Source organism: Leopardus geoffroyi, chromosome E3, assembly GCF_018350155.1.
Source record: "Leopardus geoffroyi isolate Oge1 chromosome E3, O.geoffroyi_Oge1_pat1.0, whole genome shotgun sequence".
Lineage (NCBI taxonomy): Eukaryota > Metazoa > Chordata > Mammalia > Carnivora > Felidae > Leopardus > Leopardus geoffroyi.
In genome coordinates this window covers 9,530,879-9,545,232 of record NC_059340.1, presented here as the reverse complement: position 1 = coordinate 9,545,232, position 14,354 = coordinate 9,530,879, and the positions used below count along the sequence as shown (strand labels likewise).

Here is a 14,354-nt window from a genome sequence, read left to right as displayed (position 1 = left end):
ATCAGAAGTTGCTCCCGGAGTTTTGCAGTGCTCAGACTATGCAGATGTACCTGGTGGTCCTACAGAAGATCGTGCTTGGGCAGAAGTGACCAACTGCAAAAGACTTCTCACTAGGTAACTTTCCTGTGTGAGTGACTTTGGAAGGCCAGTTCTTGGTGGGCGGGGAGGCACAAGACCCTCTCTGACCAATGCAGAAGAAGTTACCCATAGAAGTTAAGTGCAGCCAGGGCTACAGAGGAAGGTCTCACAGAGAAGGAAAGCCAAACAGAATTCCGTGTTCGAAGCTGAGAAACAGGACAGCAAAACTGGAATAACAAGGGCCGGGTGTTGTCAAAAGACGGTCAACTCTCACAGGGCTGCTGCTTCAGTCGATAACTGTGCTCTCACAGAATCACCAAGTCTCTCAACCTTCGGGGTGATCTCAGCCAATCCCCTTCATTTCACGACTGTGACTGAAGACCTGTATGTAGGAGGCAGGGACCACGATGGACCAGGGGGAACCACAGCCAGGAGAAGCAAGACTTCCTGATTCTTTTCTTTTTTTAAGTTGGTTTATTTTGAGAAAGAGAGAGACAGAAAGTGAATGTGGGCAGAGACAGAGGGAGGGAGGGAGAGAGAATCCCAAGCAGGCTCCGCACTGTCAGCACAGATGCCCCACACAGAGCTCGAACTCACAAACTATGAGATCATGACCTGAGCTGAAATCAAGAGTCGGACATTTAACCGACTGAGCCACCCAGGCATACCCCCCCCCCCTCTTTTTTAAAGATTTTATTTTTAAGCAATCTCTACACCCAACATGGGGCTCGAACTCACAACCCAGAGATCAAGCGTTCATGCTCTGCCGACTGAGCCAGCCAGGTGCCCTGAGGGTTCCCAATTCTTAATTCAGTGCTAAGGGAGCTCCTGGCTGCCAGGACTACCCAGGCACACTCCAGACCACCCTGGTGACCCTGAAGAAGGACCAGCACACTGCAGGGCCACCCCGAGGGAAGCTGTTCATTTATCACCACCTCTGATTCCTGACCACAAGTCAGCTCTCTTTCGAGCAAAGACGCCATCATGATCATAGAGAAAACAAAGGGATTTCTCACCCGCCTTTTTTAATAGACAGCACAGGGCTTGATCAAGAAAAAGAAAAAAGTAAGGTTAAGTAAATTATATCTGTGACCCTCACACTTGGAATTGCACCAAAGGACCCCACGGCGCAGCAGGAAAGAATGTTTGAACGGCTGCTGAATTGTTTTCCCAGGATAAGATTTCTGTGAGTAGGCACCAAGTGTGGAAACGCAATGTTTTATCTATGGCCACAATAAGCACAGATGAAATAACAAATGTCCCTCCGGGTTTAAAAAGGGTGGCCTGTCTGTGCAGCGAGGCAAGGGCTCCATGAGGTTTGTTGTCCCAGAGCGTGAGTTACCTGTTATCATCCCGTATTGGCTTCTTATCGCCAAAGTAACAAATTACCACCAATTTAGAAGCTTAAAACAACGCCCGTTTATCAGCTCTCGGTCCTGCGGGTCAGAAGGCTAACTCGGTTTCACTGGGCTAAATTCAAGGTGCTGGTGCAGCTGCGTTCCTTACCGGGAAAAGTTCAGATTACTCTCCCTATCTTAAGGTCCTTAATTACATCTGCAAAGGCCCTTTTCGCCGTGTGAATGTGGTGGGAGGGGGGCGTATATTGTGTTGCCTACCACATCCTTGTCATCCCACCTGTGGGACACACTTCGAGAATACTGGCTCCCAGCGCACCGACTCTTGCATGCACAAGCCTCTTTCTGGAAAGCGTCCCTCCCGCTGAATCCTCCGCTCCTAAAACAGGCTCTCCTCTCCCTACCACCGTAGCCAAACCTACAGCTTCAGTCCAATGTGACAGAGACCACATACATTCACCCCAGCATGGGGCACCTGCCTTGGAATGGGATCTGGGCCCTATTCCATTTTTGGTTAGAGCAACAATCAAATACAGTCAGGTCCTCAATACGCATTATGAGTTCACTCAGCAAACATTTGTGGAGGGCCTGCGGGGCCCTGAGCATCATGCTTGGGGTGGGGGCTACAAAGAAGGCTAAGCTACAGGGAAACTCACAGTCCATCATGGACAGTCATCCAGATCAACACGTTGACACAGAAACACGCAGAAATACCATCAAGTAGATGTGCCCAGAAGAGTGGTGGAGGAACTTCCCAGAGAGGGGGCCATTGGACGTGGGACTTCAAGAATGAGGAATTTAGTCAAGTGGAAAAAGTGGGAGCGGCATTCTAGGCCAAAAAGAATGGTGTGCCACCTGGAGACACACAGAGGTGTGAAGCAGTGGGCTGCTGCGATAGAGTAGGGCTGGGGGGGGAGGGGATGTGGGGCGCAAAGTTTGGCTCTGGGCAATGCTCATATGCTTGAGTTTCAGCTTAGAGTGACAAAGAGGCTTTTAAAACATGGAGTTAGAGGGGCGCTGGGTGGCTTAGTCAGTTGAGTGTTCGACTTTGGCTCAGGGCATGATCTTGCGGTTCGTGAGTTTGAGCCCCACGCTGGACTTGCTGCTGTCAGCCTGTCAGCGCAGAGCCCATTTTGGATCCTCGTCCCCCTCGCTCTGCCCCTCCCCGACTTACGCTCTCCCCAAAATAAATAAATATTTAAAAAAAATTAAAACATGCAGTGATACAAGCAGGTATGCCTTTTAAAACAGAACTCGTTAAGACAGCCAAAGGGAGGGTAGATCTCACAAGGGGCGACACTGGATGGCAGGAAGGCCAGCTGGGCTGTGCAAGACGTAGCCCAGGCTCCAGAAAAAGGTCTGAGCTAAGGCAGAAGCAGCGGGAGGCAAAGCAGGAGCGATATGGACAACAATCAAGGAGTCAAGAAGACACAACCGGACTCCATGCCTAGCCGCAGGGGCACAGAATGCGGGGAGGTCAAAATGGCCGCGAGAATTTCAGCTTCAAGGGTCAGGGATGGTTTATAAACTGGGATTCTCTAGACTGAGACCAAAGGACCGGGAGTCAGTTTGTGGCAGGAGACAAAGTTCGGGTCTAGGTGTGTTGGGGTAGTTTTGTTTTTTATCAGCAGTAATGGGCTTAAGGCTGTACAGGGAGGTCCCTTCCTGCAATAAGAATCTCAAGAAAACAGGGCACAAGTCACTTCCAAGCATGAGTCAGGGAGCTGACGTTCAAGAGGAAGTCCCTGAGAACCACTCAGAGTTACGTCAGACAGCTGGTCTCTTCAGGGGCCCCGGCTCTTGCTGGCTCCAGTCGTGCTCCCGTGAACCCAGAGTCAGGGTGTACTTCTTAGGGTTCACAGTTCAGAACTGGGACCAAACATGGCTGACACTCATCAGGGCTTCATTCAAAATATTTCATCCTTCATTCTATGGACGCTTATCAAGAGTCACTCGGGGCCAGATGCCGTGTCAGGAGCCTGAGGCTTCAAAGATGAATAAGGTTCTCAACACAGAGTCTTGGCATGCCTACCAGGTGCCAGGCCCAGAGAGGTAGAGTCCTGGGCTGACCTGTTACTTCAAGGGAAGTTGCCCTGCATCTTGCTCAGAGGCAAAACCACACAGCTCATGCCTGTCAATCTCTTTCTGAAGGATCATGGAAAATGGGAGGGAAGAGTATAGCATCGGTCAAGACGTACCCAAGAAAAACCAGAGAAAGCATTAGTTTCCAGATCAATATGGCAGAAGGGCCACATGACAGGCAGTAAGACGTAATCACACACACACACACACACACACACACACACACACACACACACACATACCAACAACTGTCTAAGCTAAGAACTGTCATTGTCATTGTGGGTTGGCCCCAGGGACCATGCAGCAGGACAGGGACCTCACAGAACCACTGTTAGAAGGTCAGCGTTTCGGCCATGTTCCCTCAAGACATCCCCCAAGCTCCCAGGTTCTCACACATTGCTCGTCAAGCAAGACTCGATCTACCTCTGTGGAGCACAAGCCAAGCATGGGGTCATGTCTTCTACAAGTCCGCCACCCAGATCTTTTTTTTTTTTTAACTAATTTTATTGTTATTTTTTTAAGTTTATTTATTTTGAGAGAGAACAAGCTGGAGAGGGGCAGAGAGGCCGCGGGGTGGGAGGGACAGAAAATCTGAAGTGGGCTCCACTCTGACAGCAGACAGCCCAATGCGCAGCTTGAACTCACGAACCATGAGATCATGACCTGAACCGAAGTCAGACGCTTAGGCAACTGAGCCACCCAGGTGCCCCCCCCCCCCCGCCAGATCTTTGCTTTTATTCAAATATGCTTCTTTTGAGCCTAGACCACACTTTCTTCTCTCATTCTCTCCCTTGAGAACTTTTCATCACCTGATTTATTTTGTACTTCACGGACCTCCCGAACCTTAGCCAGTGTGTAATTCCCTCTGCGAGACATGGAGTGACTCACTGAAAGACGAGGGAGGACCTGAGGGCCCGTCTGCCGCTGCAGACACAAGACACAAATGAATGGAAGCCGAGGGCAACACGCTCAGTGTGGTCTAATGATAAGTCTCAACTTCACAACTACCTGTTACAGCGGGGCTTGGAACATGATGCTTGGATATTTGTGTGTCTTCAATCAAAACCTGCATCAGAAGGCTTTTCACAGGGGAGGGGCGCCTGGGTGGTTGAGTCGGTTAAGCACCTGACTCCTATTTTTGGCTCAGGTCATGATCTTGTGGTTTGTGGGATCGAGCCCCGTGTTGGGGTGTTGGGCTCTGCACTAACAGCACAGGCTGCTTTGGGTTCTCTCTCTGCCCCTCCCCTGCTCATGCTCTCTCTCTCTCAAAATAAATAAATAAACATTAAAAAAAAAAAGAAGGGTTTGGGGTGCCTGGGTGGCTCGGTCGGTTAAGCGTCCAACTTCAGCTCAGGTCATGATATCACAGTTGGTGGGTTCGAGCCCTGTGTCGGGCTCTGTGCCGACAGCTCAGAGCCTGGAGCCTGCTTCAGATTCTGCGTCTCCCTCTCTCTCTGCCCCTCCCATGCCCATGATCTGTCTCTGTCTCTGTCTCTAATAAATAAACATTAAAAATTAAAAAAAAAAAAAAAGGGTTTTCACAGGGGAAGCTATATTTGGGGGAGACCTCAAACGGTGGGTGGGCATGTAAGTGGTAAGTTCTTGGCCTCCTCAAGACACTGTCTCTTACTCCCTGGAAGGAGTTTTTTTTTAACCTTCTGTATTTTGAAATATAACATAGAGAAAGACTGCACAAAATAAAATGTACAGCTTAATAAATTATCATAAACTACTACACAGACCAATCAACAGATTGATGGCAGGACCTCAGCCACTCTCCTTGTACATCTTCCCAATCACTAACCTCCCTTGCGTCCAAGGACAATATTTATCTGGCCTTTTATGGTGATCGTCCGTCCCCCTATTTCCCCTTATTTCTTTACTGTTTTACCGTCGAAGCAGCAGACTTAATACCAGTTTAGCTTTGCCTGTTTTTTGAACTTGATACAAATGGAAGCATACAGAAGGTGTCCTTTTGGCTCTGCTTTTTTTTTTTTTTTTCCATTCACCATTCTGTGTGTAAGATTCATCCACGTTGTTGAATGTAACTCCAGCTTCTTCATTCTCCGTGTTGTGCAGTATCCCGAGGAGAGACCACATCACGATTCAGTCAGTGATCCATCGACTGTTAAGGACTTTTGGATTATTTCCAGTCTGGAGCTGGTGCAAAAGGTGGTTATGAATATGCTTCCAGAGATTTTTTGGGGCACGTGTGTGCACTGCTGTTGGGTATACAGCTAACAGGAAAAGTGCTGGCCTCTTGAGTCTGTACATCCTTAATTTTAGGATAACACCAGGCTGCTACCCAATGCGGTTGCACGAACATGCAGCCCCGTCAGCAATGCACGAGCGTTTCCATTGCTCTGCACCCTTGCCAATGCTCGGCACCATCAGTATTTCTTTTTTTTTCCATTTTTATTTCAGCCATGTTGATGGGTACATAGTGGTATCTCATTGCAATTAAAAAAAAATTTTTTTAACATTTATTTATTTTTGAGAGACGGAGAGAGACAGAGTGCAAGTGGGGAAGGGGCAGAGAGAGAGGGAGACACAGAATCCGAAGCAGGCTCCGAGTTCTGAGCTGTCAGCACAGAGCCCGACGCAGGGCTCGAACTCATGAACTGTGAGATCATGACCTGAGCCGAAGTAGGATGGATGCTTAACTGACTGAACCACCCAGGTGCCCCTCATTGCAATTTTAATTTGCATTTCCTTGATTACTAATGAGGTTGCACGTTTTCATATGTTTATCGGCCATTCATTCTCTTTTGTGAAGTTCTTCCTGCCTATTTTTCATTTAGGCGGTCCTTTGATCTCTTTTCGGATTTTTTTTTTTTTTTTTTACACATTCTGGAAACAGGCCCTCTGATAGTTATGTGTGTTGCAAAAATCTGGGAGGAATTTCAAAAGTCCAAATAAATCAATTGGAAAAGACTTAGAGAAAAAAAAAAAAATCTGTCATTTTTCTAAGTTACCAGCCCCAGACCAGGCTTCAGCTTTAAAGGGAGATCTAGAAAGAACACAATTTGAGATAAGACCCACCAGGTTCAAGCGTCTGCGAGCCCATTTCCTGAGTGCTCTCGGGCAAGTCACTTAAGCTCTCTGAGCCTCAGTGACCACACTTGAGAATGGCCCACTATTTGTCACACGGCTGTTCTGTGGCTGAAGGGAGGTTATGTGCAAATGTGCTTTATAAACTGCCTATCAGTTAAAATCAGAAGCAATTGGCCACACTGGCTTCCTGAACGGCCCCAACCAGCTTCCCGAGAGCTGTCTTGTAGCGCTAACCGAGGCGGCAGCAGCAACCTTTCAGATCCAAGAAAATCCCCATTCTCCCTTCCACCTTCTCAGCCAGAGGACACCTTCAATCCCCGTCCCTCTGCCCGCACTGTGTCAGACTGGACTGCCCACGAGCCAGGAACAGGGCTCCTCCCCGCCTGCCCGGGCAGGAAAACAGGAAGCAGCCCCCACCCTGCCAGGAGGTGGGGCTGACAAGCTCCCTTTCCTAGGTGGGCACCTCTCCAGGCCATCAACCCTCTGGATGCGGGAGAAGCACTGGCCGCTGGCCCACCGCCCCGCCACCCCCCACCCGGGTCTGCTCCGTACTTTGTCCCAAGGTGGTGGAGTGAGTGGGCCGGTGGACAGGGGGTGTAGAACAGTCCTCCTCGGTGCCTTGCTGACATGCCAGGCAAGGAGCCCTTTCAGTGCCCAAGTGGGGCGGGGACTCAGCTCTCCGGCCACGTGGGTGCTCCTCATCCCATTCTAAGCAAGGTTCAGCACCATCCTTTCATGCGCCCCAGTCTACATACAGGGGGGACGTGGAAGCTTTTCAAGGGAGCAGCCTAGAGCTCCGCTCAAGCGCGGGTCCCTATTCCTCAGGGTGGAAACCCGCTTACAGGAATTTTATTAGCCCAAATGGTTGACAGCTGGAAATCTTGCTCGGCCTCCCCAGTTTGAGCGGAGAAATTCAGTAGCAGAGCCAGATTTGCTCACTCCCCAGGGAGCACTCTCACATTATTCCGCACTCGTCTGCACATCCCTTACTCCAGCAGCAGTACGCAGGCCACTGCCATCAGCCGTGTCCAGGTGCCTGGGACACACTAGGCCAGTTTCTCTCCCTTCCCCGTAATACCTTCTAGCTCAGAATGGCCCCACCCGAAGCAGAAAGAAACCTTGGGAAGTCCAAGCCCATGTTCTGGGAATGTTTATAAAGTGTTCGGAACTTAACGGAAATCCAAATCATCGACCGTGAGCCCTAATCCCATCTCTAGACCCTGCAGGCTCTCTCCTAAATGGACACCCTGGGCGCACCAGCCTGGCACACAGGGCAGTCACTTAGTAAGAGTTAATCATTGCAGAAATCAAAGGAGACGGAGGGAGAGTCTCCAAAATGTGCAAAGGGAAAGCACTCTGCAAGCAGAGGCCTGCCTGTAGCACCCAGGCTCCCAGTAGATCCTCCAACTGTTTCACATCCACACATTTGGCAAACAGGCCCAGCGCCTGCCTCCTGCAAGGGCTCGCTCAGCACGGAGAGCCAGACCCTGCCCCCAAGAGCTTACAGTCTGGGAGAGAAGCCACGGTGTGACCTGGGTGAATGGGACAGACAGACGGTAGCTACGGGCCCCTGCTTGCTGGAATACCTGATCTGGCTGGAGGAGACTGCAGTGGCGGTCTAGTGGAGGGATGCGGTGTTAAGGCCTGGAAGAGAGAGGCACCAGCGACCCTTAGGTGCCCCGTCATGCAGGGCTTCTTGGGACCCAGCAAAGGTTCTTGAAAAAAGGGGGTTACAGAGCCAGTGTTGGGCTTTAGAGACAACCCGTCTGGCCCCAGGCTATTTGGGAAGCAGAAAGGAGGGGATTACACCAACACTGGCAAGAGGTACTAAGGGCAGGAACAGTGCAGAGCAGAGCAGTGGACAAGAGAAACATCACAGAACACAGTGTGGCTGTGAGGAAACAGGAAAGGGAGGACTCACAGTGGATGCCAAGGAGCTGAAGGGGACCAGCGAGGACCGGACACTGGCATTCAGAGGCTGGGGAGGCCCAAAGTTGAGTCTGGAGCATGTGTGGTTTATGTAGGGACAAACGTCCAATGGGAAGTGGTCACACAGGCCAAGAACTCAGGAGGTGGCGTCACAGGAAGTAAGAAAAGAAACTATCAGAGGAGCTGAGCACAGAGGAAGTGGACAGAAGGTGAAAGAGAAGTGGGGTGAGGTTAGCACTTTGGGGACCCAACTGTTAGGGGGAGAAAGAGAGCTGAGGGGGCTAGGCTGTGACTCCAGCGTGACAATCAAGCACAATCCGGGGCTGGTTTTCCTGAGTTTGGGTCCCGACTCTGACCCTGACTTCAGAACCTTGGGCTGGTTACTGACATGTCTAAGCCTTGATTTCCTCATCTGTAAAATAGGGATCATAATTTGTAAATTCCTTCCAAGAACTGGGAGCAGGTGTGGCTCGTAAAGGCCTTTACCATGTGCACACAGCAAATGCTATAACTGTTGGCTATTCTCATTATCATCAATGGGAGGAAACCAAAGTACAGAACCACAAGTTCAAAGAAAGCTCTTAGCATCCTCTCTACCTTTCCAATACCAACTAAGAGAGCAAGCAGGGGACAGGAGGGGGACAGCACCTTATATGTTAGAAACCATTCCTATGCAGCCGGAGTCAAGAAGCCCTGATCCCTCAGGGTGCCTGGATGGTTCAGTGGGTTGAGCGTCTGACTTCGGCTCAGGTCATGATCTCACAGTTCGTGGGTTCGAGCTCCATGTTGGGCTCTGTGCTGACAGCTGGGAGATTGGCGTCTGCTTCGGATTCTGTGTCTCCCTCTCTCTCTGCCCCTTCCCCTGCTCACGCCATCTCTCTTAAAAATAAATAGTCATTAAAAAAAAATTAAAAAAAAAGAAGCCCTGATCCCTCTGCTCAAACCCCAAAATTTTCGAGCAGGTGAATCAAAGCCAGAGCTGAAGATCATGAGCAAAATGGTAGAAACACCCCCTGACGTTTTGGTCATCAGATTTCAGAACCCTGGCTTCTCGGTTTACTCACTGCGTGACCTTGGACAAGTCACTTGGCCTCTCTGAGCCTGAGCTATTATAGAATAATGGCTATAAATCACTCAGCATGTTTCTAGTGCCCACCAGGCCCTCAATAAATATTTGTTTCTGTCTCTTCCTCTCAAGAACCCGAGTTTCCTGGCTCTTTCCAGCTCACGGTTGGTTGGGATCCTGTTACTCTGTGGAGGGCTCCACTGGAAGAGATTGTGACCAAAGGCTCTGTGTTTCCAGAGCTCCAACGCCTCCTCTGACCTTAGCAATCACCAACCATAGAGCAGAGGTGCTCAAATTTCAGGGTGCCCAGGGCTACCCAGGGCTCTGGCTGAAATGCAAGCTCTCATTCAGCAGGTGATGCTGGTGCTGTAAGTCCTCTGTGCAGAAGAGCCCCACAGTAGCTGGTCCACCTCTCTGCTGACTCATGAGCTCCCCCAGGCTGGTCTCTTTATCTACCCATCTCTGTGTCCCCTCCACGCTCTCTGCTCACTAAATGGATGGTGAAAACATAAACCATGGAGAAAACCATTTTCCAGCTAAGCAAATACAGACAGGGAATTTTGTCTATGGGTGCCAGCCCTCCTGGTTCATTCCAGAATTGCCCTCCTTGGCCAACATGAGGACAGCGTGGTAGAAGGGGCCTGGGACCTGGAGTCCTGAATCTGAATCTTGCTTTTCAGTCACCAGCGGGTGGCCCTGGGCAAGTTACCAAGCTCTCACCCGTAAGATGAGGGTGTTAATACCCAACCATAGTAGAGCCCCCAATGATGGCTAAAACGTGCTGTATAAACTGTAAAGTGTTCCAGGCAAGGTATCTTTACCCCAGCAAGTTTTCTGAGGGCAAGAGCCACTTTTCACTCCCCTAGAACCTGAAGGGTGCTTATGATGGGCTGGGTGGGGGACACAGCAGGGATCAGGTTGGAGATGGGGGCTGCGGCAGGTGGGTCTGGGGTCCCCACTCTGGCAGGGATGCTGGCCTAACCAGAAAGAAGGCAGAGAATTCACAGTCCTCTCATGGGCATGGGGCAGGGCTCCTGACTGAGGGTGTAGGAGACAAAGGACCAGGAGGGCACTCAGGGGCTGTTAGGAAAAAGCATCAAGTAATTAAAGATGCCACCTGATGCCCACAGCTGAGTTTAACCCAGGCGAGGGCTTCCCTGCTGAGGTTAACCAATCATTTTCTACCCTCACCTACAGCTGGCTCAGCACTAACACAGGCATCTGAGGACACAGGTGAGAGCAAGACACAATCATGGGGCACCTGGGTGGCTCAGTTGGTTAAGTGTCCAACTCTTGATTTCAGCTCAGGTGATGATCTCACGGTTCACGAGATCGAGCCCCGAGTTGGGCTCGGTCGGCACATAGCCAGCTTGGGATTCTTTCTCCCTCTCCCTGTACCCCTCCCCAGCTTGCGTGCTCTCTCAAAATAAATAAATAAACTTAAAAAAAAAAAAGATACAGTCTTGTCCTCATGAAGCTCCTAGTTTACCGAGGGCAACATAGAGTGACAGGACAGGGTAACAGGTGCTACGGGTTGAAAGGCGGGAGTGTCCAATTCTGCTTTTCAGCCAGTTAGCCTCATCCGTGCTCATCTCCAGACGTGTCCTTTGCCATTCCCCATTTCTAGAATGCCCACCTCCCCTCCTCTCCACCCAGCAAGCACTATCTCATGCTGAATGGCGGTTAGGTCCTGGTGAGGGCTCCCAACCCCTCTCCACACCCACGCCAGCCTGTACTTTCCGATGTGCTCTCGGTAATTATCACATTACCTAGGAACACTTCTGCCCCCCCTACTGAAGAGTTAATCACAGCCTGCACCATTACTTAACATTTGTGCTTCCTTCGGTCTCCCCAGATTACAGCAAGAATCACTGAAATTGTGTCCCGAAGTTTACAAAAATGCCTTCACGCCTCTTATTTAATTTAACCCCCACAATACACCTGTAAGGTAAGTATCATCTTTATTTTATAATAAGGAAAACTTAGAAAGGTCTGCCCGAGGTCATATAGCCTATCCAAGTGCCTGGCTATGAAACTCAAACCTCTTACACTCCAATGCCACCGTTCTACCCAGAGGCACTGGGTGCCACTGTTGCCTCAGAGGCAACACAGCGCAGTGGTTAAAGGCTGGGACCACTTCCAGCTGTGTGACCTTGGGCAGGTGACTTAACCTCTCTGTGCTTCAATTTCCTCATGGAAAATGGGGCTGATGCCCACCTCATGGGTCCTTGTTGAGATTAAAGAAGGCAATACAGCAAAGTACTTAGAACAGCGGCAAACACGATAATTAGCTACAATTATCACTACACCTTGGCTGATTCTCATGGTCTCTCAACTCATTAAAAGTATTTTCTAGCTCATTTTTATATCTCATAATACATTGGATACAGTTGAAGTCATTAAACAAAATGAGCTTTTGCAGATTGATTAATGCCAAGTTTTAGGACTGTTCTCTTTTCTTTGCTTTCATACCCCCCTCCTTACGGTTTCAATAATAGAGAAACTCTCTTTTCCTGCCCCAGCCTACCTCCTCACTCTCACCCCCACCCCCAAAACAAGGCACTCGGTCAGGTGTGGCCAATCGCAAGGGTTCCACATATAAAAAACCTGCAAACATTGACCTAGAGTCTCCTTTGTTGGGTGGTCCCTGGATAGCGAGGGGACATGCCAGTCCTGGGTAGAAGGAAGCTTTTGCAAATCTAATTTCCATCACTATAATGGGTCAAAGTTTTACGTGTCTTCCTCTAGTGCTCCAGTTTTTACTGATTTGAGACTCCAGACGGAATGGGTTATCATAAAAGAACACCTATTTCTTTTCCTTTCCCATTAAAAAAAAGAAGACTATTCACACCGCTTCCTGGAGCAAGAAGCCTCAGTATCAGGCAGCTCGTTGAGGCAGGAACACACACCGTGGACAAGCAGACGGAAAGATTCTTTCCTTCCAAGGGGGCCAGTCCACAGAGCCAGAAACCCAAACCCAGCTGGTCCCTGGGAGGCAGCAGGGAACTGCCATCTCTCCCATCACGCCTGGGGTAGGATGACCCAGGAAGGGGACACTCCCTACTTTACACCACCCAGACACACGTGCAAAGGGCCAGAGGCAACTGGAAAGAGAAGATGAAGTTCCCAGGGGGTGAAAAGCTTTCTTCTTTGCAAGATTCCATACACAGAATACACAGTCAGGTCCTCACAATCTTTCTATCTAAAACCCCAAAGGCCTTCCTTCACATTGTACTGTGTTTGGCGGTGGGGGTGAGGCAGAACACAGCAGGGGAACCAGCCTCTGGCTGTGGAGGCCCAGCTGGATCTTCAAAGGTTCTACCCTGAGAGCGAGAGTGAAGCACAAATCTGCCCATACAACTTTGGCACCGGGATTAAAAGAAGTGCTGTGCCCTTTGAAATGGATTTTGCATACAAACGAGTTGATGAACACCAGAAACATGTCCGCTTTATTCAGTCAAATCAATACACCAGGCATTCAAACTCCGAGGTAGAAATGGATTGTGGCTTTTTGTTGATGACACTGGGGAATTTTGGCCCCCAGCCCTGCTCAGGCTGGACAAATAGGGCAGTCTGCCTATTAGCTGTCAGGCACATCTTGGGGGATGAAACCAAAATCCCAAGTCAGGGCTCTGGGCATCACTGGGCAGCTCATCCTGACCAGCAGCGGGCTGTCCGGCCAAAGGCCGGCCCCTGGCCCCTGGCCCCTGGCCGGCCCTCTCCTCCAGCCCCCATTTTCCAAGCTCAGCCACACGTCGCATTTCCTACATTCCTTCTCGCCGCTCAGACCCCTGCAGCCTGGCCCTCGGAGGCCGACAGCTGGGGGTGGCGTGAGCCAAGCAAGAGGCACTAGGAAGGGGGTGCTGGGGGGGGGGGAATGTCAGTGCAACCCAGAAGCGATGGAGAGGGGAGGAAAGGGCTCCCCGCTTCTCATCCCAGTCCAGCGCTCCGCTCTCCGCCGCCACGCTTGAGTGGCCCCCCAATGCGCTTCCCCTGCTGAGAGGGCACCCCTTCCATTCGGTCCTTCTTCCGTTCCTTCGGCTCTCACCGTCCCTGTGACCCCTGCCCTGCCCCACGGGTCGTGCCAGCTCCTCGGAGCCGCCCTGCCCTTCTCCCCAGGCCAGCTGGGATGCCTCCGGGTCCCCGACCTCCCCAGGATCGCCTCGACCTGAGCACCCAGATGCTCCCTCTCGCGGCCCCCTTGCCCCGTCCTCCCTGGGCCTGAAGACCTCTGCCCCCTTCAAAGCCCCTCCCGGGCACTGCGTCTCTCGGGATGCCCAAGCCACGCATGCCCCGGGGTCCCCCGGTCCTCACCTGAGTCCGCTCGAAGCTCTCCCGTTCGGCCGCCTCGATCCCCGCGCCCACCCCGCGCCGGCTCAGCACCTTGGGCAGCGGGTTGGGCACCTGCTTCATGGAGCTAGCCATCCGGTCCATGTCGCCGCGCGGAGCCGAGTCAGGGGCCCTCGGCCGCCCCGGGATCCCCACGGCGCCGCCCGCCCCGCCCTACCCGCTGGGATCCGGCGCTAACGGGACGGCTTCCGCCTCCTATTGGCTGGGAGCGCTGCTACTCTCCCGCGGCCCCGCCCCACCCAGAGGCTTCCCCGCCCGCCCCCGCCCCCTCTGGAGCCCCACCGCGCGCCCCGCCCCTCTGGAGCTCTCCGGACCGCGAGGCGCGCCGTGACCGGCGCGGACGCCTGTCCGTCACCGGTTACCAGCCGCCCCCGGAGGGGGCGGGGCGGGGGGCGGGGCCCGGGCCGGGGCTGCCCTGACCTGCCCTCGCCCGCCCCTCC

At 51.7% G+C, this 14,354-nt stretch overlaps 1 protein-coding gene across 1 annotated transcript in view; it reads right to left on the bottom strand.

The window, feature by feature from the left end:
- HIP1 (huntingtin interacting protein 1) overlaps positions 1–14,068 on the bottom strand; it is a 151,382-nt gene extending 137,314 nt beyond the window's left edge. The window contains exon 1 of the mRNA XM_045461387.1: positions 13,879–14,068. Within this exon, the coding sequence (XP_045317343.1) occupies positions 13,879–13,998 (120 nt within the window). The 5' untranslated portion in view covers positions 13,999–14,068. The remainder of the gene's footprint in view (positions 1–13,878) is intronic.
- Positions 14,069–14,354: the final 286 nt, after the last annotated feature.